Source organism: Pelobates fuscus, chromosome 3 (genome assembly GCF_036172605.1).
Source record: "Pelobates fuscus isolate aPelFus1 chromosome 3, aPelFus1.pri, whole genome shotgun sequence".
NCBI lineage: Eukaryota > Metazoa > Chordata > Amphibia > Anura > Pelobatidae > Pelobates > Pelobates fuscus.
This window is the reverse complement of record NC_086319.1, coordinates 221,753,591-221,780,658: the sequence shown is the minus strand read 5'-3', so window position 1 is coordinate 221,780,658 and position 27,068 is coordinate 221,753,591. Positions and strand designations below refer to the sequence as shown.

General features: G+C 42.6%; 1 protein-coding gene across 1 annotated transcript in view; it reads right to left on the bottom strand.

The window, feature by feature from the left end:
- Positions 1-27,068, bottom strand: part of NAMPT (nicotinamide phosphoribosyltransferase) — a 65,403-nt gene that overhangs the window by 19,103 nt on the left and 19,232 nt on the right. The window contains exons 3-8 of the mRNA XM_063448113.1: positions 23,644-23,747; positions 22,868-22,996; positions 22,096-22,254; positions 12,225-12,361; positions 11,557-11,782; positions 10,955-11,074 (exon numbers count right to left, since the gene is read on the bottom strand). Of these exons, the coding sequence (XP_063304183.1) occupies positions 10,955-11,074; positions 11,557-11,782; positions 12,225-12,361; positions 22,096-22,254; positions 22,868-22,996; positions 23,644-23,747 (875 nt within the window). The remainder of the gene's footprint in view (positions 1-10,954; positions 11,075-11,556; positions 11,783-12,224; positions 12,362-22,095; positions 22,255-22,867; positions 22,997-23,643; positions 23,748-27,068) is intronic.

Genomic DNA, 27,068 nt, shown 5'->3' with positions numbered 1-27,068 from the left:
ACTCTGAAGGCAATAGCATGGTCTTGATCCAGCTACCTCAACAACTTAACTACCTTTACCGTCATTGGGATACTGCTATCCCACATATTCCTGTTACCAAGTTGAAGACAAGGTCATGGAATGATCTTGGGCCCATGGCAAAACTATGGGCCACCATGAACGAAGAACAGCTACAGGAAAATGGTATTGTCAAATACCCAACAACTGACCTTCTAGAAGCATGGCCACGCCATTTCCTGGAAAAGGAATTCCAAGATCTGGTCATAAAGAATGATTATGACCCAGAAACACCTCATGACTGTTTTGAACAGATGAAAATGGAAACAGTGCACTTACCAACTGTGCATGAGAACCCACTACCAGATCCGGATTTTACCCTGTTTGTGGACGGATCGAGATATGCCGATGAAGGTGGAACATATCACACAGGATATGCCGTAACCACAACAGATGAAGTCATTAAATCATCATCCTTACCGCCAGCAATGTCTGCGCAAGAAGCTGAATTACAGGCTCTGACTTCAGCATGCAAAATTTCCGAAGGAAAACGTGCCAACATCTATACAGATTCAAGATATGCCCTGGGTGTGGCACATGACTTCGGCCTAATTTGGAAGACTAGAGGATTTCTTACCACCGCCGGTACACCAGTCAAACACAGCACTGCGATCAAGGAGCTAATGGATGCCCTCCTACTCCCCAAAGAAGTGGCCGTTTTGAAAGTTAAGGCCCATGGGAAATTGGATACAGATGAAGCAAAGGGCAACCATTTGGCTGATCAAGCTGCTAAGTTAGCGGCCAGGGATCTGCAGGAAGTGGATGAAGAAGTGTCCGGACAAGAAGAAGAAGAAGAAGAAGAAGAAGTCCCTATTTTTGCTTTGCAAACTCTTCCTACTGATTTGCGAATTTTACAAGAACAACAAGCTGCAGTCACTCCTGAGGAAATCCAGAAATGGAAAAAGAAAGGAGCTGTCCAAAAGGACGGAATATATTACAACAACTTCAAATTTTGTCTTCCCAGAAATTTATACCCAGCAGTGGTCCAATGGGCACATGGGCCTGCACACCTGTCAAAAGAACTGATGGCCGCCCTCATACAGAAGTATTATGAAGCACCCGGAATCACAACATTGATCAGCAGCTTCTGTAAGGCCTGTGTCATTTGTGCAAAATGCAATCCAGGAAGACCAGTCAAGGTGCCTGCAAAGAACCTGGCAAAGCCCATGTACCCCTTCCAACGAATTCAAATTGACCACATCCAAATGCCCAAGAGTGGGCCCCATGAATATGCATTAGTAATAGTGGACATGTTCTCAGGCTGGCCAGAAGCCTACCCAGTGGCCAATATCACTGCAAAGACAACCGCAAAGCGCCTAATTACAGATATTGTATGCAGATTCGGACTCCCAGAAGTCATTGAGAGTGATCAAGGCCCAGCCTTTACAGCAACTGTGACTAAAGAAATTTGGACTGCTCTAGGGGTGACTCTGGCCTTCCATACCCCTTACCACCCACAAAGTAGTGGTAAAGTGGAGCGCATGAATGGCACCCTAAAAACCAGAATGTTAAAAATGTCACAAGAAACAAAGATGCCCTGGCCAGAAAGCCTGCCAATAGCTTTATTTAGTGTTAGGCACACACCTAGAGGGAAGCATTCACTGTCCCCATATGAGGTTCTATTTGGGACAGCACCCAGACTAGGTTGTTATTATCCACAGCAGTTACAGCTCCAATCAGATGTTTTAGTAGACTATGTAACTGAACTTGCAAATGTCCTAAACAAAATACATGCCCAAGTTTTCTCTTCAATTCCAGATCCCGAATTGGATACAGGTTCCCATAACCTACTCCCCGGAGATTGGGTCCTGGTTAAGAAGTTTGTGCGGAAAAATACCCTAGAACCAAGATTTGACGGTCCATTCCAAGTCCTCCTGATTACCGCAACCTCCGTCAAATTGGCCGGTAGGCCAAATTGGATCCACGCTTCCCACTGCAAGAAATCTCCTGCCCCAGAGGAGGCGAATATCGCACAAACATGTATCTCTGGTACATCTTCCCCTTAATTAGCCTTATGAAGGCCCAGCAAGTAGCCATTACCAAAGACATTAGTGGGTACACCTTCTGGTATAATTCATCATGCACCCAGGTGGCTACTTATACCTTTGACTACTGTGATATTGTAGAATGCCCATTTCCCACACCACAAATCCAGAGCATCTATAGAGATATCCCTCATTCGAAAGACCCATATGTTTGTGTAGTTGACAAGCAATGGGGGCACAATTGTGACCATTGGGGGGCGGCGGGGTGGAATGCCGGGCCTGCCTGGGGTTACAAACCAAAAAGTGCCATAGCTAAAGTAGATGATCGTGGTAGATCGCTTCTCCAGAGAATGACTTTGAGAAAGCCTGGGGGGAGCACACCAATGAAATTAATCCTTAACATTGAGCGCCCAAGCCCAACAGATGCAGACCAGTATGTGATGGGAATGTACTGGAAAAAGGGTTCCTACCAGAAATTAGGGCATTTCTACCTCAAAGATATGTGCAACTCTTCTGAGTGGCAAGGGGCCACCCATATGGTCCCTAACCCATTAAAGCCCCATATCCAGACCTTTCAGGACATGATGGCCATTGCTAACCCCACTTTTGAAGATACCATGGCCGCTGAAACAGGTTTTAATGATGTAAATTTATGGTTAGAATGGATGAAATATAATGCTAATAAGCATAATAGAACCGCATGTTATGTGTGTGGAGGTGCCCGGCCTCACCTGGGTACCGTACCTTTAATCCTACCCGTAGATATAGAAGAATGTGTTTTAAGCCTTTTTGCCTATCACTATAATTTTAACAGGTCCATATGTATTGCATGGACAAAGGAGTATCCTCTTCTAGCCAAAGACGTCAAACCCCCTGATGGTATTACCGTATATAAAGGTAATTACACTTGCTATGCCATGTACGATGGTATTGGTAAATTTGTAGGTAACTTTTCCAAAGGCTATTGTGCTACATACAGAACTGTCCCTGTACGTTTGCTGCAACATCACACTAGGTCACTAGGGGACATTTATTGGTTGTGTGGGGATTTACAGCTAAGATCCAGAATGGACACAGAATGGTGGGGAGAGTGTACTTTGACTAAGGCCATTATGCCTATACATATTATTTCTGACACACACCTCAACACCCATGAGTTCAGCCACACTAAGGTTAAACGTGACGCCCCAGTGAAAGGAAGTTTTGATCCTCATGTATATATTGATGCCATTGGAGTGCCCAGGGGGGTGCCCAATGAGTTTAAAGCTAGGGATGAAGTTGCTGCAGGATTTGAATCAATTTTTACCATAGTTACCGCAAACAAGAATCTAAATTGGATAAATTACATTTATTATAATCAACAGCGTTTTGTCAATTACACCAGAGACGCCCTCCAGGGATTGGCCGAACAGTTACAGGCCACATCCCAAATGACTTTTCAGAATAGGATGGCCCTAGATATGATCTTAGCCGAAAAAGGAGGGGTTTGTAAGATTTTGCCCGACACTATGACATGTTGTACCTACATCCCAGAAAACACAGGCCCTAATGGTAAAGTCACACTAGCTATAGAAAAATTAAATGACCTGTCTGAAGAGTTAAAAAGGAATTCTGGGATAAAAGATCCCTGGGAAAGATGGTTTGGTTGGATGACAGGATGGCAAAAGGCTTTAATGCAGATTGGTATGGCTATACTAATTTTTCTTTTTATTTTTGCTCTTCTCTTTTGTTGTGTCCTCCCATGTCTGAGAAAATCCCTCATGAAGACTGTTGACCAAGCAGCACCCACTTTGACCCATCTCGAAGTTGATGACCAAGAATTCCAAGACATCAACTCACCCTGTCTGCCGCTGCAAATTATCCCCTTTGTTGATAAAGTGCAGGAATTCTAGGAAGGGACTAGATTAGGGACAGCATCTGTCAGTGAATGGTAAAGGCCCCATGTGGAGAAGTGGTGGGTTAGCTGCCATGGGATACCCTTGGGTGTGAAGCGTTCGAGAGCCATACTGACGGATGGTTAGCCTATTAGGGTCAGATCTAGGGACAGCCTTGCACTTTGCATTAACATCTAGCTAGCAGCCACGGGGTTTCTGTGCCTTTGGGTTAACACGTCTTCTGATACTAACATAATAAAGTTTTATCTCTTAGAATCTAACATTTCATAGGGGGGACTGATGTGGAATTATTAAAAATCTTTATTGTACTTGTATTGAATTATTGTACTAACTCCATTTTAACTTTATACTGTGACTTCTTCCTCCATTTTGTCCTCCTAACCTGACTTCTTCAATCCTCCATTTTGTCCTCATGACTTAACTTGTTCATTTTAAAACTACATTACGTGACTGAACTTCTCAACCCAATTAATACAGTAGACAAAGACCGTGTTTCCTTCAAGGACAAGTACCAGGAGGTGCTGGCTACTCCTTAAGACTTGCTGGCTACTCCTTAAGAGCTTGTAAGATAGTACAGTTTGAAGGCCACGAGAACACAGTAGTAATGAAATGTTCTATTCATAAGAGACCTTGCACCTGGACATAAAGCCTGATATCACTGACCGTGTAAAATGACGCTTAGGACCCCCTTGTCCCCCACCCGTGTCCAGAATAATCCCACCTCTGATGGGTGGGCACGGGACTAACCTCTTAATTTTACTAACCAATAGGTAAGACACTAACTCCGTCACTTAACAATTAATCCAATTGATGATGTTTATTTGCTGATATTCTAATAATCAATGATGACGCAAAATGCCTCTTAAAAGGGCCTGCGCGCCCGCTTTTACTTCACTTGCCAATAAACTTTCTCGAAGTTATTTTGACCTGAACCTCGTGTGTCAGACTTAATTACTTCAGCGTATATACGCAATTTAATTTTATTGATTTGGACAGGAACAGATAGACTTTGAACATTTTGGTTTACTTTCAAAAAGTACCATAACAGTAAGATGTGGCAAGCTCTTATCCAAAGCGACTTGGAGCTGTGATTGCCGCAGAAGGTGGCTCTACAAAGTATTGACTTTAGGGGGGTGAATAGTTATGCACATTGACTTTTTCTATTATTTTGTCCTATTTGTTTGCTTCACAATAAATGAAAAAAAAAAAAAAACATTTTCAAAGATGTGGGCATGTTCTGTAAATTAAATGATGCAAATCCTCAAACAATCCATGTTAATTCCAGGTTGTGAGGCAACAAAACACGAAAAATGCCAATGGGGGTGAATACTTTTGCAAGGCACCTTGCAAGGCCTTGCAAGGTGAATACTTTTGCAAGGCCTTGCACTCCTACTTACAGTTACAGTGCTTGATTGCACTAAATGCATGAAAGAAAAAAAATCAGCACTCCCAGGTAGCTTTGTTAGGAACTTCTTTTACAAAAAAGTGTAACAGTCAACGTTTCAGTTCCATTCAGGAACTTTCATCAGGATAACCATCTGTCCTGATGAAAGTTCGACATCGACAAAATGAGTTGAGCATTGAACATCGAGTATCCACAAGAGCCCTGTTTTCTTGGTATAGCAGTCTTTTTTTCTACATGTACTTGTTTTGTTTTTTATTCGATATAGCAAGTGTGTGCACTGTGCTGTTTTCAGTCTGTGGAGCAGTACTATTTATATCTTGCACCCTTGCACTATTGCACTTTAGCACTTTGCATTATTAAGTTACTTGTATGTTTATAGCTGCTATCCATAGGGGCTCTTGGCCAACTTGGCTGTGTATTCATTGATTTTAATTATTTTATACATTGTGCACATTGCACTATTATGCATTATTGTTTTCAATAAAGTGGACTTTGCATTTCCATCAATTGCCTTTTATTTATGTGAATCTCCTATAATATATATTTATAGTGGTTTGTGGCGCCCTGTTGTCTGAAGTAGTGCTCAGACATTGTGTTGGTTTTGTATAAAGGTTGGGAGTGACCTTAAGACAGTGGCTTGCCTACACTAGATTTGTGACCTATTATCACCTTCACCACCCACCATTTTCTCTTTATTTCTTCCTATCTGAACCAGTTTTCTTTAACACATAAGATAAAGAAAGGACTATTTTGTCTTATGTATTTTTCCTACGCTTGACCAGCTTTGACTCAGGGGAGGAGCTAAGTTCGCTCCCATTTCCTGTGGTCAAACAAACAATTTCCCACAATACTCACCTCCTGCTGTTTCATTCTGTGTTTGAATGCTGGCAAAACTGCAGAATTTCGTCCTAACAGAATGAGAACAGTTTGTCCATTCATGTTAGGATGCAATTCAGGACTTTTTGTTTGGATCGGAATTTCATTTTAACCCCTTAAGACCGCAGCCAAATGTACAAGTTGTGAACCAAAAAAAATGTAAACAAACCACAGATTTTGACTATATGTCTGTTCAACAATAATTTACCTCTTTCATATTAAATGCACCCACACTTATTATATATCATTTTGTTCAGGGGAAACAGGGCTTTCATTTAACATCCAATATTTAGGTATGGAACATAACGTAATATGAATAAAATATAAAAAAATGAGAGAAAATATGATTTTTTTAAAATTTTCTTAGTTCTATGTGACATTCTAACTGTGAATGTCATAATACTGTTTGCTTTTACTGCAATAAAATACACATATTTGTATTCAGCAATGTCTCACGTGTAAAACAGTACCCCCTATGTACAGGTTTTATGGTGTTTTGGGAAGTTACAGGGTCAAATATAGCATGTTACACTTTTCAGTTTTTTCACATTGAAATTTGCCAGTTTGGTTATGTTGCCTTTGAGACTGTATGGTAGCCCAGGAATGAAAATTACCCCCATGATGGCATACCATTTGCAAAAGTAGACAACCCAAGGTATTGCAAATGGGGTATGTCCAGTCTTTTTTAGTAGCCACTTGGTCACAAACACTAGCCAAAGTTAACGTTAATATTTGTTTGTGTGTGAAAAATGCAAAAAACTAATTTGAAAGCCAATTTTGGCCAGTGTTTGTGACTAAGTGGCTACTAAAAAAGACTGAACATACCCCATTTGCAATACCTTGGGTTGTCTACTTTTGCAAATGGTATGCCATTATGGAGGTAATTCTTATTTCTGGGCTACTATACGGTCTCAAAGCCAACGTAACCAATCTGGCGAATTTCATTGTGAAAAAACTGAAACGCAAGCCTTATATTTGACTCTGTAACTTTTGAAAACACCATAAAACCTGTACATGAGGGGTACTGTTATACTCAGGAGACTTTGCTGAACACAAATATTTGTGTTTCAAAACAGTAAAAAGTATGACAGCAAAAATATCGTCAGTGTAAGTGCCGTTTGTGTGCGAAAAAGGCAATAAATGTCACTTTCCCTGACGATATCATTGTTGTAATAAATTTTACGGTTTTGAAACACAAATATTTGTATTCAGCGATGTCTCCCGAGTAAAACAGTACCCCCCATGTACAGGTTTTATAGTGTCTTGGAAAGTTATAGGGTTAAATATAGTGCTAGCAAATTAAATTCCCTATACTTTCGGCCTGGGTTGTTAGGCAGGTCCCGCTAATTGTAATTAATTAGGATACCTAATTATGTAAAATTATTACATAAATATATATGTAAAATTATTATATATACACGTGTGTGTATATATATATATATATATATATGTATATATATGTATATAATTTTTTTACTATTATTTTTATTTATATATAGGTATACATATAGTGATGTATACGTATATACTTGGGTATATTATTTCGTTCTACGTGTATTTTGATCTATATATATAGATAGATAGATATATATATATATATATATATATATATATATATATATATCATCAAAATACAGTTAGAACGAAATTACACACATATATATTTTTAATTATTTTTTAAAAATTTTTTTTTTTTACGTATTTACATATTTTTTTATTATAATATATATATATATATATAATTATGTATATATTTAATCAATATCCTTCTACGTGTATTTTGATATTAATATATATATATATATAATTATATATATAAATATTAAAATACACTTAGTGTATGTGTAAATGTGTGCGTATATATATATATATTATATATAGATCATATATATAATATATATATAAATGATGTAAGTGTATTTTATTTTTAACTCTAATTTATTTATTTTTTTACATTAAGGGGTTAATAGGGGAGGAGAGGGGCAGAGACAGTGTCAGCCAGTGATTTTACATCACTGGCTGACACACAGGATCAGTGATCACAGTGACAGGCTGTCACTGTGATCACCTCCTGCAGATCGCGGTAATTGGCCACAGGGGGAGTGCCTGGGTGGCCAGGCATGCCCCCCACCGCGATCTGCAGGGGGATCCTGCCTGCAGTTACTATGCGTCAGCCAATAGGCTGACACATAGTAACTCTGATCGCAGTGACAGGCTGTCACTGCGATCAGATCGCAGGGAGAGGCTGTCTCTGCATTCAGATCGCAGAGACAGCCTCTCCCTGCGATCATACTCTGCAGATCGCGGTCACTGACCGCAGGGGGACTGCCTGGGGGGCCAGGCATGTCCCCCGACCGCGATCTGCTGCAGAGAATTCCGCCGGCTCCATGTGTCAGCCGATTTTAAAATCGGCTGACACATGGTAAATACCGATCGCAGTGACAGCCTGTCACTGCGATCGGAAGCTGCAGACCGCGGTCCCCAGGCACAGGGGGGCTGCCTGGGGGGCCAGGCATGCCCCCCGACCGCGATCTGCAGCGGCCATGTTCCGCCGGCCACGTGGGGCTGAAGACCGCCCAGGACGTACTATGCCGTCCTGCGGCGTTTAGAGCCACCAAAATAAGGACGGCATAGTACGTCCTGCGGTCTTAAGGGGTTAATGAATGAAACTCCAATCCTACTCGTGGCTATTCCCACAGTATTAGGGAGCTATTTACTAAAAGGCTGAAAGACCAAAAGATTACTTCGTATTACTAAGATTACTTAGTATTAGTAATTAATCTGCCCCTACTCGCTATACCGTGAGTAGGTGCACATCTGCTAAACAGTTAGCAGCCATTGGCTGCTTACAGTGGGTTATTTTTACATTTAGCGGCCGGTGGAGGCTCTACACGACAACGGGGTGTGTGGACCTACTGCCTTCACACAACCCAGCCCTTACCCGTGAGCGGCAGGTCGGGGGCCCTAAGTTACAAGTCATTTAGGGCCCCCACCTGCCACTCATGGATGGGGGCCAAAGGAGAACACTATGTCCCCTATTTTGTTTAGTGGCCCCCACTCTTGGTGCATGAGTGGGGGCTCAGGAGGCGGGATACTATATCCCCCCAGTTAATTCTTTTTATAGGTGCCACACTAAGGGGGAGAAGTGGGGGGTCTTTTTTTACAACAGTGAGCAGCCAGTGGCTGCTCGCTGTTCAGTAGACACGCTCTTATTCGCTGTATAGCGAGTAGGGGTAGATAAATTACTAATATAAAGTAATCTTTACTTAGTATTAGTAAATTTAGCTGAAACAATAATTTTGGTCTTTCAGCCTTTTAGTAAATAGCTCCCTAATACTGTGGAAATTAGGAAGCTATTTACTAAGTGGCTGCAAGATGCATCCGCAGCATGAATAGGATGGGCGTTTCATTCATTCGAATGAAATAACGATCCAAACAAAAAATCCCAAATTAAGTCCTAATACGAATGGACTAACATTCTGTTAAGACAAAATTTCGTAGTTTCACTAGCGTTTGAACGCCGAATGAAGCAGCAGGAAGAAGGTGAGTATTGTGGGAAATTGCTTTGACCACAGGAAATGGAGTTCCTTCCCTGGGTCAAAGCTGGTCAAGCATAGGAAAAATACATAAGACAAAATAGTCCCTAATTTGTCCCTATGTTTTAACCCCTTAAGGACCAAACTTCTGGAATAAAAGGGAATAATGACATGTCACACATGTCATGTGTCCTTAAGGGGTTAAAGAAAACTAGATCAGATAGGAAGAAATGAAGAACAGATCCTGAGAGAGGGAGAGAAGAGGAAGCGATCGGGGAAAGATAAGCTCGGCATGACAGTGCCGCTTCAAGGCTCATTCTATCAGGTCCCTTTCATCCTCCTGGGCTGCAACAGCTTAAATCTCCTCAGAATTCTTATTTAGAGCAGCTACTCGGCCCTCAGTTAACAACTTCATTATACATTACCAGTTGGACATTGGCAACTTGATAATTTTGGCAAAAGTTTTCTTTCTGTATTCAATTTATTATTTTCCATTTTTCTTACGTTTGGTTGTCACCTTTGATTGTGTTAATACACTTGCATTTGGTAATTTGGAGTCTGTATGTTTCCTTCCCCTCCTTTGGTTATTGCTTGGGTATTACGGATTGTTGTGCTTCCATAGATATGGCCAGGAAAGGAGAAAATGTATTGCTACTTACCGTAGTTTACTTTTCCTGGTCATATGCAATGGCAGCATAAAGATCCCACCAGAGAATATTGCTGGAAACAGCGCTCAGGTTGGGAGGGGTAACACACAATATAAGAACTACTAGAATGGATACAGCAGATTAAAGTAGAATTACCAAAAATGTGGTGCTTTAATGGGCTTGCCATATGTAACAATGTCCCATTAGCGATCATTCAACATTCCTAACCGGGAACATTCCTACATTTTGCACTTGTATGCACGCCCATTACAAAGAAGATACACGTCCTGGTAGTTTCAAATGAAGAGACTGGAAAAAGCATAACAATGAAGGGAAAGCTTAATTATACCTCCTTTCTCTTGTTCCCTTATGTGTCATCATGCAGGCACACAGGAAGGAGCTTTATAAAATGCTACACATACTTATTAAAATATCAATATGTAAATCAGCATTTACAGAGCATTTGAGCAGAATGCTAGCGCCCTAATGTTCCATCAATAGCATATAATGTAACATTCAAATTGCAAACAAATGCTGAACAAGAGGTCTTTACCTCTTGCAATGTGTTTATATCCACACCATCTCCTTGAATCACACGTATATAAGGTGGCAAAACATTATATCCTTTTGAGTTTTCTTGTAATGGGAACTTCCTCCCTAAAATGTCCAACACCTGAGACAAAAATAAAATAAATGTGAATAGGAGTACAATATCATGCACCTATTTATACCATTGGGCCAAATTATACTTGTGGAAAACAACATTTGGGAAGTTCTCTTCTAGCAAATCCAAGTACGGTAGTTTATAACTAAACATTAAATTGCTGTAAATTAGAAAGCAGAACTATACTATAGTTTTTCTGGAGTGGAGGCAAAAATGTAGTCAAGCTGTGAGTATAACTATTAGATTATTAATTCGCTACAATTCAATGTCTAGTTATTTAATGCCTAATTGTTTATTTGCAAACAAATAGTATAACTTACAAAAGTTTGGTATTATAAGTTAATTTAATACTATATGGTGTGCACAATTTATATAAATATATAAATTGTCCCTAAAACCCTTTAGGAATTTGATACTTCAGGTGATCTGTATGTCTGTAAAATAATAATACAGCATGGGAAAAAAATAAAAATCAAATTTGAACACTTTACCTTTAATACAGTATCAAGAGGATCTCCAGAATCTGGTCGGACTATTAGGGGTGCAGAAGGACTTCTTGATTCAATTAAACTCCTTAAGTCTTCCCCCCAGATTTTCTCACATGCATTGTAAATGTCATAGCTATCACTGACAATAGAAACTGGTACAGAAGAAAACTGGGTAATAATGTGTTCAAACGCATCCTTCTCATGGTCTTTTCCCCAGGCAGTTATTGTACTGAAAAACAAACCGCAAAGAAACTGAAAAAAACCCCATTAAATCATTAACATGTTACAAAAACTTTAATAAAAAAAATAAAAAATTCTACTGGTAACTAGGTGGCCATTTTTAGCAAACGTAGGGACAATTTTTTTTTTTTTTGAAAATAGGGACATATCTTCAGTTACTACTGGAAGAGCTTTAAAATAATTGAAGGAGATTGGCAGAGAAACCTCTGTTTGGGCATTCTTCAGCACAGGTAAAAAAAAACAACAAAAAAACCAAAAAAAACCTGTGGAGGTATATTTACTAAAATAATATATATATTTACTTTTAATAAAATAACTCGTCAGTTACCATTTCAATAAAAGAAAATATTAGTTCTACAAAGCAGGTCTACTGCTCCATTGTTTAGGACACAACATATCTGAGGAATTACATACTAAAAAGGTAATGCTACCTGTGCTCAGCAGCTGGTATAGAGAACCCTGGAACTGGATCCTTCGTTCCATAATATCGTTTTATTAATCCAATACCAGCTACAGTGTCTGTTCCTTTAAAATTCACAAGATGAGCTGATGCACCAATACCTGCAGTCTGAAAATACATTAAATGTTAGGAAATGAGAAGGAGGAAGAGGGGAAAAAAATAAATAATAATAATAATAATAATTTAGAGACAATATGCCAAAAAAGTGCAGTACAAACAATGAGGTGATATAATTTTACCACATGACAGGAGGCTTCATATTTTACATAATCTTCCTTAACCAACTCCACAGCAGCAAAGAAAAGTAATGGAAAAACTGAGAACCAATCACAAACAAGCATAGGTTATAAGAGGCATGTCTCACTGCAGCGATTCCTCTTTCTTTGCTGCTCCATCACAAGATAAGTACAGGGTTGTGGTTATCCTCTGTCTTCTATTCACTTTAGTTTCTCTCACTTTTGACTGTTTGGACAATTCTATACACTTAATTCTTCCTGTGTTTACCACCCTCAAGTGGCTACTGCTGCCTCACTTTTGAAGCCTTCCCTCTTCCTACCTCGTTTTCCTCTGGTGCCCCTCTTCCTTCTGGGGTCTCTAGGGCTTTTCTGTTTGCCCTGGGCTTCAGTCTGTGGAGGACCCTGCTTTTCTGGGTTCCCGGTATAGTTCCTGTTTGCGGGCACCCACCCTTCCCGCGCCATTGCGCAGGATTTTTCTCCCCTACGACGATCTTCCCATCCGTGTATGAAGGCCTGTTTCCAGGCGTTCGTGGGCAGGAGTCTGTTCTGCAGACGAACACCCAGGCGTTCAGCTAAATAGCCGCGAACGCCTTACTTCCAGGCGCTCGCAGTTGGATTTGTTCTCGCGCATGTATGCCAGGCATTTCTAGGCGTCCGCGCGTGTTCAGTTTTTTTTCTTACGTCCCGCTTCTCAGGTTCGGCTCACAAATGCCCTCCCCTCACGTAGTTCAGGGAGGTGCTTAACTTCCCGCGATTTCGGGGACAGGCCATCGGCACCATCTTTGTTTCGCCAGTTGAACGGAACACTGCGGATGTTCATCCTGCTACTATGTCAGACGTTACTCCTCTTTCCAGATAGTACTTCTACACTCCCTTCAGTTGATATCAGTGGGACCAGGTCCAGGTTTGTGCTTTGCGTTCGGGGTTGGTTCAGTCCAGTTGGGTCCCTTATTCTGGCCGGGGTGAGCCCCCACTTCCGTGCTGCTGAACGTACCCGTTTATGCAGGATTCAGACCTCCTGGGTGAGCCCCAGTGATTTTAAGAACATTCTCCATCTGCTTATACCGGTCTACCGAATGCGAATATACAGGTTAACCTACACCTGTCTCCATACCACTCCCCTGGTCCCCAGGCCTCTCCTACCCTCCGTGCCAACACACTACCTGCCCTCATGCTCTAATCCACCGGGTGAGCCCCGAGTGAGTTTAGCAAGTGACCATGGAAGAGACACAGAATCCATCAGACTTGCAGGCCATGATCTCTGCAGCGGTGGCTGCCTCTATGGAGAAGGCTTTTTCCAAATGTTCCCTACGGAACATGATGGCGCCAAGCCCTTGTCCAAAAGGGCCCATTATGTGGCAGACTCAGAGGACCCTGATTCCTCCAGGGACTGCTCACGTCCACCTAAACGGAACAGGAAAGGTGAGACCACAGGCCTGCACAGGTTTCCTTCTCGGAAGAGGACACAGGACCAGCTCAGGCACTTTTGGTGCTGGATGAATGGCAGGCAGTGGCCTCTGAGCCCAAATCTGACCCGTTCATGAAAGGACGCATACCTGGGTGAGCTCCAGGGTTTCAAGATCATGTCTACGGACCCGCCACAGGAGGACTTGGAGGTCTTCCTGGATGCCTGTGGCCTCCTGATGTTCGACCACAGGATCATCCGACATCCCTGTTCGGAAGAATGGATTCCCCCTGAGCACCTTGCAAAATGTATGCACTTCTGGCTCAGAAATCCCTTAGACAAGGAGGTGCGGAAACACATGAGGAATGAGTGCCCTCCCCCATACTACTTGACAAAGTGTCTCACACACCAGACTTCGATTAGCTTATGCTGGCTTTCATGTCTCATGGGAGTCGGGACCCACGTAAAGGGGTGGAGCGTGGATTCAAGGGGCGCAGGATAAACTCCTGGACTCCATCGGACCTCTGGCAAGAGTGATGGATCTGGAGGACGATGTTTATGTACAGCAGATAGTTTTACCCCAAATACAGTGCGTGAGTGGGCACAACGGTGCTTCTGCTTTATCGGGAATACTAATGTGGCTCTCTCATTCGAGAGACGCCGAGCAGCACTATACCACATTGACGATAAGCTTGTGGAACTGGGAGATAAAAAGCTCGGACCCCTGGCATAGGGTAAACCATTTGGAGAGGCCTTTCTCAAAGAACTCAAGAGGGTCAACATCCCTCAATAAAGCTCAATCATACATGCAGAAAGTATTCCGCGGAACTAATACCAGGAGTGTTTTTGACAGGGCTGGTAGGCAAAGAGGCCGTGCAACCAGCCGCTTCTGGCCATCGGGCCCATGCACCATCAGGACACAGCCTTTCTACCCAGATACGGCTGGTCGCCAGAGATTCCTTTACTCCAGGGGATCAGAATGTGGTCGAGGAGGCAGAAGATGCTCCCTACAAACTGTTGCAGGCTACTGCATAGAATTCGAGACAACTCCGGTCCAGCGATTGACACCGCGCAATGGAGGCAAACGCTTGTCTGATCGATGCTAAACGGAATATGCATACCAAGGGCACTATTCAACTGGTTTCCTTAGCACCATCTTCCTGGTCAGAAAGAAGACTGGGGAATTTCGCCCAGTCATCAACCTCAGAAACCTAAAACGCCCACGTAGAATACAGACACTTCAAAATTGAAGGCATACACCTTTTTAGGGATCTGCTTCACTGGTTTACCAGTCTGAAAATCAAGAACGCTTACCTGACTATCCTGGTCCACTAGCAGAGCCGCTCCTTCCTCAGTTTCCGCTGGCACGGAACAGCTTGGCAATGGGAATTCGGCCTCAGCTCGACTCCTTGGTGCTTCACCAAAATGCTGAAACAGGCGGTGGCGCGCCTTCAGGCACACGGCCTAAGAGGTATCATTTACCTTGACATCAGGATCTTCAACGGAGATAAGGGGACTCTATGAAGTCACACCGATTATACTGTACACCTGCTGGAATCCCTAGGCTTTGTGATCAACTGCGCCAAGTCAGCACTGGCCTAGGCACCATCTGTCCAATTTCTGGGCTTCGAAATAGACTCCAGGTCTTGTACCCTTCGCCTTCCAGCTGCAAAGGTAGCATCCATCCACAGGGAAATACGGAAAGTTCTTTGCATGCAGTCCATACCTCTTCGCCTACTGGCACGCATAGTAGGTCTTCTGCCCTCGTCCATCTGGGCTATTTTCCCAGATCCCCTGCACTGCAGGGCCATGCAACGCCTCAAGACCAAGTTTCTAAAACCCAACTTACGACCAACCAGTCCCGATGTCGAACGTTGTCCGGGCGGAGCTCCACTGGTGGCTGAACTGCATGCAGGCCTGGAACGGTTGAGCCATATTCGGAAGCCAACTGGACTTGGTATTAGAATCAGACACCAGGCGATCAGGTTGGGAAGAGACAGATGGCGACACCTCAGAGGAACTGTCATTGCACATAAACTGCCTGGAGCTCCTAGCAGGCTCATTTGCCCTTCGCAGTCTAGCGAAAGGAAAATCCAATTGTTGCATCCTGCTCCGGATGGACAATATCTCAGCAGTGCGTTACATCAACCACCTTGGAGGCACACACTCTCAGGCATTGGTAGAACTCACGAAAGAGATCTTTGACTACTGCCTACCTTGCAACATTATGTTGCTAGCGAAACATCTCCCGGGAGAATCCAACCTCTCCACTGGCAAGACGGCAGCGACTGGCAGCTGGACCCCACATTTTTACTTCCCTGAACGATCAAAGAGGTCCTTTCTCCCTCATTCTGTTGCTGCACGCAAAAACCAACAGATGAAGGATTTCTTCAGTTGACTACCAGCCTAGCAGCCTAGCAGTGGATGCGCAACCGTGGCCAAAGCACGAAGCTCATGCCTTCCCTCCCTTCGCAATGATAGCGAGAGTCCTTCATCGGACCAGATTGCAGAGAGTGGAGCTGACGCTCATAACACCGTTATGGCAATGCTAACCCTGGTTACCAGAACTTCTGGAACTATCATACAGGTATCCTCCTCCTCCTGCCATCCGACCCGGGGATCCTCAGGAACCCGATGGGACAGCTCCACCCTCTAGTCGTGGAAGGTCGCCTCCTCCTGGTGGCCTGGACACTTTCTGGGGTTCCTGGCACATCGGAGACTTATCGCAGGAAGCCAAGGACCTCCTATGGGATCCCTGGACACCAAGAACTAGGAGAAGTTACCTTTCTTGTCAGGATATTTAGATCGGCAGACATTTTGTGCTAAAATAGAAAATAAAAGTGTATATTGTCAGAGTCACTCAGAACAGAGCAGACTCCATTTTGCTTTCTACAGGCAAGACAAAGATACATAATTTCTTCTTCCTTTCTGTAACCAGCCACTGAGCCTGAGCTAAGGAATGCATTATATAAACAAGCCAAGTGATAAGCAATGAAGCAGGGGGATGGAATGCTCTGTTTAAATGTTCATAAAATAGAAATAATTCTAAACACAGACATTAGTGACAGAGAAAATTAAGTAATTTTACTTTCTAAATTTTACAAGGTCCAATTGTAATTAAGGGGTGAAATTGAGTTTAGAACTGTCAGTTTTAGAAATTACGATCAAAGTTGTTGCCACAAAGACTGAGGCAAACGATTTGAACTGACAGTAAATTTAAGTTATGGTAGTCCTTTTAGATAAGCCAAATGACGTCAAAATCGTCATCAGGAAAAGTTAACTCTTTCCTAGATAGGAGGGTTTAGTGAGGCGAGACTGCCCTCTATGGACCAAATACCTAAATTGTAATCTGCAGGTTGACCACACCTTCCGTTTCCTATTGGCCTTATCAACTAATGACGTACAGAGAATCTTTCCCTTTAAAAGTTAGGACAAAGGGAAGAGATCGGTTAGTTGGAGGTTAGTTTTTGGGCTTTAAGATCCGGACATTCAGAGAGATCCAGGACAGATATTCACTCTGGGACTAACACTCAAACCCTCTTGGACCCAACTCAAGAAACACTCCTGGACACTTAGAATTTTACTCTTACTTTCTAAGCAACACTATTTTTTCTATTACTTACACACCTCCATACAACCAATCATACTTGCATTCAAGTTCCTGGGACTACCTACTCATCTGATGAGAATATCTACTTAACTGGTAATTATGCTGGTTTTATTTAATTAATCTAAATTAATAAAAAATCTAATAGCATGATATATGACTGGATAAATCACGGTCATATTTCAATATTTAGAAAGCTTAGTTAACTAAAGAATATATAGTTATAAACATTCCATTCTGCAGGTGGAATTAAAATTAATTATATATTAGTGTGATATTATCACGTGTTAGCATACCGCTGTTTTTATCCAGGTGTATTGATTTGCTCTAAATAAGATAAGATATCCTTTTAGGCAAATTAAAATTCGGCTTATAGAATCTGGTAGATTATTCTTATTGGATGGTTCCAGGAAATGATTAATGAGCTGGTTTAAATGTTATTTTAATTGAAAATTACATAAGAATAGGCAAGGCCGGCGCTACCTGTTAGGCTGACTAGGCAGCCGCCAGGAGCGCCGGCCCCCTCATGCTGCAGCCGCCCGAGCGCTCTGCAGAGAGCCTCAGGCGGCTGCAGCTTTGCTCATGGACGCACCGCCCCCGGGCGCAGCATGAGGAGAGGGGCTGACAGGAGGGAAGCGCTCAGCGCTCCCTCCTGTCACTCCCTTACTGTAGCGTGGCCGAGCCCTGTATGGTCCGCGGGTACAGGGAGCATCTGTCTCCTGTACCCGGCTGGACTAACAGGAAGTGCACACTGAGTTCTCTTCCTTTTAGTCCAGCCGGGTACAGGAGACAGATGCTCCCTGTACCCGTGTATCATACAGGGCTCGGCCACACTACAATAGAGGTAGGGCGGGAGGAATTGACAGTGAGGGGGGGAGGAGTTGACAGTGGGGAGGTAGAGGAATGGACAGTGAGGGGGGGAGGAATGGACAGTGAGGGGGGGAGGAATTGACAGGCTGGGAGAGGAATGGACAGTGAGGGGGGAGGAATGGACAGTGAGGGGGGAGGAATGGACAGTGGGGGGGAGGAATGGACAGTGAAGGGGGGGAATGGACAGTGAAGGGGGGGAATGGACAGTGAAGGGGGGGAATGGACAGTGGGGGGGAGGAATGGACAGTGGGGGGAGAGGAATGGACAGTGAGGGGGGATGATTTGACAGTGGGGGGGATAATTTGACAGTGAGGGGGGGATGATTTGACAGTGGGGGGGAGAGAAAGAAATTAACAGGGGGGGAGAGAGAAAGAAATTGACAGGGGGTGAGAGTGACAGGGTAGGGAGGGTGAATGAGAGTGGGGAGGTGGAGGGGAGAAGAGAGTGACAAGGGAGGGGGGAGAGAAATAAATTGACAGGGGGTGAGAGTGACAGGGTAGGGAGGGGAAATTACAGTGGAGAGGTGGAGGGGAGAAGAGAGTGACAAGGGGGGGAAGAGGGGGGAGAAGAGAGTGACAAGGGGGGAAGAGGGGGGAGAAGAGAGTGACAAGGGGGGAAGAGTGGGGAGAAGAGAGTGACAAGGGGGGAAGAGGGGGGAGAAGAGAGTGACAAGGGGGGGGGAGAGAAATAAATTGACAGGGGGTGAGAGTGACAGGGTAGGGAGGGGAAATTACAGTGGAGAGGTGGAGGGGAGAAGAGAGTGACAAGGGGGGAAGAGGGGGGAGAAGAGAGTGACAAGGGGGGGAGAGATTGACATCCATCCATCACACACACACACACAATGCACCCCTTACACACAGAAAAATACACAATGCATTTTACACACACACACACACACACACACACACAGACACACACACACACAAGCAATGCATCCCTTACACACACAGAAACACAATGCCTTTCTTACACACACTCAATGCACCCCGTACATACACAAAAACACACCTTGCAGCCCTTACACATACAAACACAGATTCACACAATGCATTCCTTACACACATATCAGGACATCCCCTACACACTCCAACCCCTGTGAACAAATTCATTGGTGGAACATGAAGGTGGACCCTGGGACCCAGACCTTGAGCTGTGTAAAGGGCCCCAAAAAAATGGAGCTGCTTCCCGTTTTTGTGACCACAGTTACAAACAGCCTCCAGCGAGCCTGTTCTACACCAGACCAGTGGAGCCAGACTGCAGCTAGAGCCCATCATCAACCTCATATGGTTGTAAGTAGGCAATCTAGTATATTATTCGTGGCACTAATCTCTAATTTACCTCACATTAAAGAAACACTACAGTCCCTAGAACCACTGCAGCTTAATGTAGTGGTTCTGGTGTCTATAGCCTGTCCCTGCAAGCCTTTTAATGTAAACACGGCAGCACTGCAGCACTGGCGTTATATGGGTGGGGCATTGTGATGTCACATGGGGGGGGGGGGAGTAGCGGCAAACTTTACTTTTGCCTAGGGCGGCAAAAATCCTTGCACCGGCCCTGAGAATAGGATATTATATGCCTAGGAGGATCTAGCCAGCATTGAAAGGGTTACTCAGTTGATCTGTTAGCCAAGGTTTTATGGCTTTTCACTGGAAGTTTAACTTTCGGTCTGTGAAGTACCCTCATAAATATTGTAAGTGACAGTTGATGCTGTTAGCTGGTGGATTGTTTTAACATTGCCATTGTATGCATACTTATGTTATACTAAATATTCACTGATTAATATCATGCATGCTGCCTAATATTATTATTATTTTATCACAATAAATGATATCTATTTTTATAACAAATTGTGATTTTATTTGTATGGAATACATTTCACTTACATGATAACGATCTCTAAGATCTAAGAGAATTGAAATAGTGGGCAATTCTCGACTGTTTAATATTATCATCCCATAAATATCCCCACATTCTGCATGGCGATCTTGGCAAATTGGTGTTTGGGACAGGACCTTGATCCCTTTAAGGGGCCTGTTCCCTCTATGCTAAATTTTCTCGCCTCTCTGTTTACAACTGGGAAATTGTATCGGTCCATTAACGTGGTGCGGTCAGCCATTTCAGCGACTCACATTCCACTCCAAGGTATACCAGTTGGACAAAATCCCCTCATTTGCAGACTTCTTTGGGGCATGTGCCTTTGCCGCCCGCCGGAAGGCAAATATACACGACTTTGGGACGTCGGTGTTGTCTTGCAATTCTTACGAGATTGGCCTCCGAATGACAAGTTGTCCTTTCGCCAGTTTACAGCCAAATTCACCTTTCTCCTCTCCTTGGTCTACTTTCGACGAGTCTCTGATGTCCGCGCTTTTGACATGGACGCATTTATCTTTTGCCCAGGCGGGCGTTACTTTTCGGGTCTCACGCCATATCAAATCTAACTCTTCCTCAGTTTTCTATCCCTTTTTCTCCTTCAGATCCAACTCTTGGTCTCAACTCCACGTTGCTATGTGGAGGCTATCGTGATGTTGCGGTCTCCTTCCGGTCAACTTCTCGTCTTTTACGTTCGCCCGTACGGTCCAGTTTCGGACACTACGTTGGCCACATGGGTTCGTTGGCTGCTTTCCCTGGCTGGGATTGATCAGGCCTTTGGTGCACACTCTGTGCGAGGGGCTGCAGCCTCATCCACCTTCTCGGCGGGGGCCTCACTTCCCGACATTCTATGGGCTGCGGATTGGACGAGAGAATCTACTTTTCACACTTTCTATTTCCGACCTCTGTCAAATCCAGCTTTTGCTCTTTTATCTCAGCGTTGAAACTGCAAAATATGAAGCCTCCTGTCATGTGGTAAAATTGAAGATTATGTTAGCTTTAGTGTACTAATAATCTTAATAATGACAGGAGGTGAGGATCCCCCCCTTTTCTTTCTCTTACTATTTTCCCTCCCTTTTTTCTGAATTCCTTCGCTTATGGTTTACCGTTATGATATGTCCTTACTATGTATTGCCTACACTAACATTGTTTTTTCCAATTGGGACTTTGTTGCTGGCCTTGTATGGGGTTTGTTTAAGTTAGTTAAGTTAATTGGGGGTGGACTGGTTTGTTCTATAGTTATTATACTTAGCATAGACAGTCAGAGTATACGTTTTATTCAACCCTTTCTGGAGACTAAAACTTAGACTTTATATTCTCTTTTCAGTTTAATTGGAATTTACTGTTGGCCCCAGGATGTTTCTAAAATGGGACCTTCTTCATCATTTTACTTGGAAACTATAGTTGAACCCAAGACGTGTCTTCAATGGGACCTTATTCATTGTGTTTGTGTTTAAAGTTTATCACATGGTGTTTCTTCTATTGTTTCATTGTTTAATGGACTTGTGAAGTCACAGTTTCAAAGAGGAATCACTGCAGAGAGACATGCCTCTTATAACATATGCTTGTTTGTGATTGGTTCTCAGTTTTCTCATTACTTTTCTTTGCTGCTATGGAGTTAGTAAATAAACTTTATGCAAAATACTCACCTCTGTCATTATTAAAATTAAGATTATTAGTACACTAAAGCCAACATAATCTTTAATTATGTGATGCAAATGTGTACGCGTGTAAACAGACAAAAAAATAAATAAATTCTAAATAAAATCTGAAAAGACAGTTAAGAGCACAACATTACAACTGGGATACTATATAATCAAAAAAACGAAATATTAATTTTTAAATATCCATTTACCTCTTGAGAAGAGACTCCCCTGTAGCCAAAGTCATGTAACTTATACTCTAAGCCTGTCAAGCTACCAGATGTTTCCAGTAAATATTTTGCGAGAATTTTCTTCTGCTCTCTTGAATTTGTTGCTACTGTAATTGGATACCACGTCTGAACCAAAATGGTCTAAGAAAAACAAAAATACATTAATACAAAAACCCACAAACAGAAATCAATTATTCTGATAAATTGAAGCATAACATTTAATATCAGATTTAGTTCCTGCATTTGAGACAGGCACCATAATTCAATATTACTGGTTATAAATGTCCTTTCATACCTACACAAAAATACTCTAGCTGTATTCCGCAGTCAATTTCCATTATTTGTGCAGTGGTGGGCAACCAAGTTGGAAAATGCTTCTAAATCAGCTATTTTTGTCCTTTGGATTTCAACTCATTACAATTCCAAGTTTAGTGAACAAACCCCCCAATTGTGATTCTAAGCAGTGCAAAATTGAATTCAATGGATCACATATAGGCAAAATTGTGGATGTAGCATATGAGGTCAAAAATCATGAGGAATGCTACGATTCTATATTGTAGGATTATGTTTTAGCTAAAACTGGCAGCTTTCCCAGTTCAACTTCTTAACAAAAATTGTGAATACAACAGCAATACATAAAAAAAAACAACAGTATTCATGATTATGAATACATTTGAGTTCAAATATTCAAATCAATATTTCTAAGAATAAAGTATGACTTCCATGTAGCAGATGATGCCACGACAAAACCAACCTCAATCCAGTTTGTGAGCCAGAAGCATTCAGGATCTGTGTTCTCCACCGTAAAGAGTACATTTCCCCTGGGAATAACACTGCCTTCAGGTACAGCCTTTACTTCAATAGGAAGGTGGCCATCATATTTCTGTTTAAAAGGATATTGAAAATGTAAGCACCAATACAGATTATTATAATGCCAGAGTATGCAGAACGAGTGTTGAAACCTAAACTCTCCCATATGGCCTTCAAAGCATGTCCTTGCTGTAGAATGATAGAGAAAAGATAAAAAAAAATCCAATCACTTCCTGCTTAATTCTAATTTGTACAGTGTATTCATTTCAGTCTAGACATGTCTTACAAGACAAGTGTGATAAATTCTCATCAGGGAGAACACATGCAGGCATGTCAATGCTTTCTAAACTGCCACATTAAAAAGCTGATCACAGAAGGAAAGAAGAAGCTTAAAAAAAAAAAAGACCCTAAAAGTAAGAAATCTTACAGTTAAGAGTGATACATTTCAGGTGGAGGAACAATGAACAGTGCAGAATCCTGAGGTTGTACCAACACAAATGGCAAGTAAAGGAATGTGGATTAGGAACAGCAAGCTAGGGTTCGCTAATGCTTCTCGGTCTTCCAGCTGCTGGAAGAGACAGTCAAACCCATTAAGAGATATGGACTGAATAAAATGCCAGGGAATCATAAAAAGTGATATTTAGCACCAGTACTGTTGTACAACAAAAATATAAAAATATAGATAAAGCACAAACAGAACATGAAAAGATTGCATCATACCTCAAGAATGTAATTCCATCCCTTCTCATTGAAAACATCATCTTGAAAATGTGCTCGATATACTTCTTTGGCTTCTTGAATTTTTTCTTTGGTGACTACTTTTCCTGTTGAAAGAGCGAATATTTAGAAAGCAGAGACAAATTCCAAAAGCTTTTCATAATCTGGAACTTGAATAAACCTTATGTTACAAAATAACGCAATAAGCAAGATTTATAATGCTGTGTGGTTCTATATGGGTTACTCTAGGGCTGTAGTGGTTATGATGCCATTAGTCTGGCATGGTAGACCAGTAATGGAGCAAACTGTTTAAAAAATGGTTTGCATCTACCTGGTCCCTACCCAGATGTCCCTGGTGGTCCAGAAACCAGAAGCCATGGCAGTCGACATTCATTGGCTGAGAATGTCGGCTGACTGCTCTCAGCCAATTACGGACATTCTGCTCAATTAAAGTTGCACAGAATTGACATTAGTCAGTCCAGAACTCTAGTTCCAGGCTGGCTGAGGTCAACCCTAAAACTGTAGGAGGTGGTGTTACTCTGGTCTGCCCTCTTCTGACTATCACCAACTTGCCCTGCTTGAGGACACTTCCCCAAGCAGGACAAACCTTCTCAGTGACGGCGACTTTATTGAGAAAATACCGAAATATGACCACAGTGATGTCACATATATTTCTATACCCCCTAGCTGGGGCTAGCAGAGCTGGTTAGGGGTTTACATAGCAACAACAGCTCATGCTCTGTGGTTGCTGTGGGGGGAGAGCAATAGGACCTCCTCTGTCACGCAATTCCTAGTTTTAAATAGTTTTTTCTCCCAATCTATACATCTCCTAGCACAATGTATAAAAGGATTTTAAAGCTCTTTTTAAAGAGCTGAAGTTATTTTGGGCACTACAGGTGCCCTTTAAAGTAACACTCTATGCACATCGACCACAAATCATTGAAGCAGTCCTCATGAGCTATCCTACTCTTCAGTCTCAAAACTATCTCAAATCATACAGAGTGAAGTTCCCAGGTGCACATTTCATCACCTCCACTGTAGGATAACTATGCATTGGCCATACCTATTCATACCACTGATGGGTAGCAGTGAGTCTGATAGCGTTTTATAGAGATAAAGTGGTTATGAGGCCTAAAGCGTGCCTACTCCTTGGTTACGTACCATTAACAGTGCACTGCTTAAGGATGCAAAAGGTAGGAGAAATATAAACATTTCAATAAACGCATTTCAGGTATTCAGGTTTTTTAACAGATTGATAAAACAGACATCCAAAGAAATGGGGCTAGAAAGAAGGAAGCTACAATTAGACTGCATGGGAGAAAAAAAAATAATAATTTACAAAACATTAACCCAAAAAACAACAACAACAAAGCAAACATGCAAGGAGGGAGAGGTAAGCGAATTCAAGACAATTACAGCCTAAAGGACTGATTAGTTGTGGTGCCAAGGGAAATAAAAAATGTTTGCAAACATTAAATTTGGGACTATGCACAGAGAAATTCTAATCAGAAATCAAAATCCAATGGCATTTAAAAAAGGTATGAACACATTGTACAGAAGTCACTTTACAAATATATTTTATTTTGATGCATTAAATCAAGTGTAGGCATTTATGTTCAAATGTAGATTGTCATTTTCTTTATATGCATACAGTTGCAAGAAAAAGTATGTGAACCCTTTGGAATGATATGGATTTCTGCACAAATTGGTCATAAAATGTGATCTGATCATCATCTAAGTCACAACAATAGACAATCACAGTCTGCTTAAACTAATAACACAAAGAATGAAATGTTGCCATGTTTTTATTGAACACACCATGTAAACATTCACAGTGCAGGTGGAAAAAGTATGTGAACCCCTAGACTAATGACATCTCCAAGAGCTAATTGGAGTGAGATGTCAGCCAACTGGACTCCAATCAATGAGATGAGATTGGAGGTGTTGGTTACAGCTGCCCTACCCTATAAAAAACACACACCAGGTCTGGGTTTGCTTTTCACAAGAAGCATTGCCTGATGTGAATGATGCTTCGCACAAAAGAGCTCTCAGAAGACATACGATTAAAGGGAAACTCCAGTGCCAGGAAAACGATCCGTTTTCCTGGCACTGGAGGGTCCCTCTCCCTCCCACCCACCAAATCCCCAGTTGCTGAAGGGGTGAAAACCCCTTCAGTGACTTACCAGAGGCAGCGACAGGTCCCACGTCGCTGCTTCCATCTCCCCAGCCGCTCCTCCTTCTGCTTACGTCGGCCGGTGGGCGAGACTGATCTCGCCCGCCGGCCGAGGAGACCTAATGCTCATGCGCGGCAATGCCGCGCATGCGCATTAGCGCACCCCATAGGAAAGCATTGAAAATGAATTTCAATGCTTCCCTATGGGGAATAGAGCGACGCTGGAGGTCCTCACACAGCGTGAGGACGTCCAGCGACGCTCTAGCACAGAAAACCTGTGCTATGAAGCAGGAAGTTCCCTCTAGTGGCTGTCTAATAGACAGCCACTAGGGGAGGACTTAACCCTGCAAGGTAATTATTGCAGTTTAAAAAAAAACTGCAATAATTACACTTGCAGGGTTAAGGGTAGTGGGAGTTGGCACCCAGACCACTCCAATGAGCAGAAGTGGTCTGGGTGCCTGGAGTGTCCCTTTAAGAATTGTTGACTTGGATAAAGCTGGAAAGGGTTAAAAAAGTATCTCCAAAAGCCTTGCTGTTCATCAGTCCACAGTAAGACAAATTGTCTATAAATGGAGAAAGTTCAGCACTGCTGCTACTGTCCCTAGGAGAGGCCGTCCTGTAAAGATGACTGCAAGAGCACAGCGCAGACTGCTCAATGAGGTGAAGAAGAATCCTAGAGTGTCAGCTAAAGACTTACAAAAGTCACTGGCAAATGCTAACATCTCTATCAGCGAATCTACAATACGTAAAACACTAAACAAGAATGGATTTCATGGGAGGATACCACAGAGGAAGCGACTGCTGTCCAAACAAAACATTGCTGCACGTTTACAGTTTGCACAAGAGCACCTGGATGTTCCACAGTAGTACTGGCAAAATAGTCTGTGGACAGATGAAACCAAAGTTGAGTTGTTTGGAAGAAACACACAACACTATGTGTGGCGAAAAAGAGGCACAGCACACCAACATCAAAACCTCATCCCAACTGTGAAGTATGGTGGTGGGGGTATCATGGTTTGGGGCTGCTTTGCTGCGTCAGGGCCTGGACGGATTGCTATCATCTAAGGAAAAATGTATTCCCAAGTTTATCAAGACATTTTGCAAGAGAACTTAAGGCCATCTGTCTACCAGCTGAAGCTCAACAGAAGATGGGTGTTGCAACAGGACAATGACCCAAAGCATAGAAGTAAATCAACAACAAAATGGCTTAAACAGAAGAAAATACGCCTTCTGGAGTAGCCCAGTCAGAGTCCTG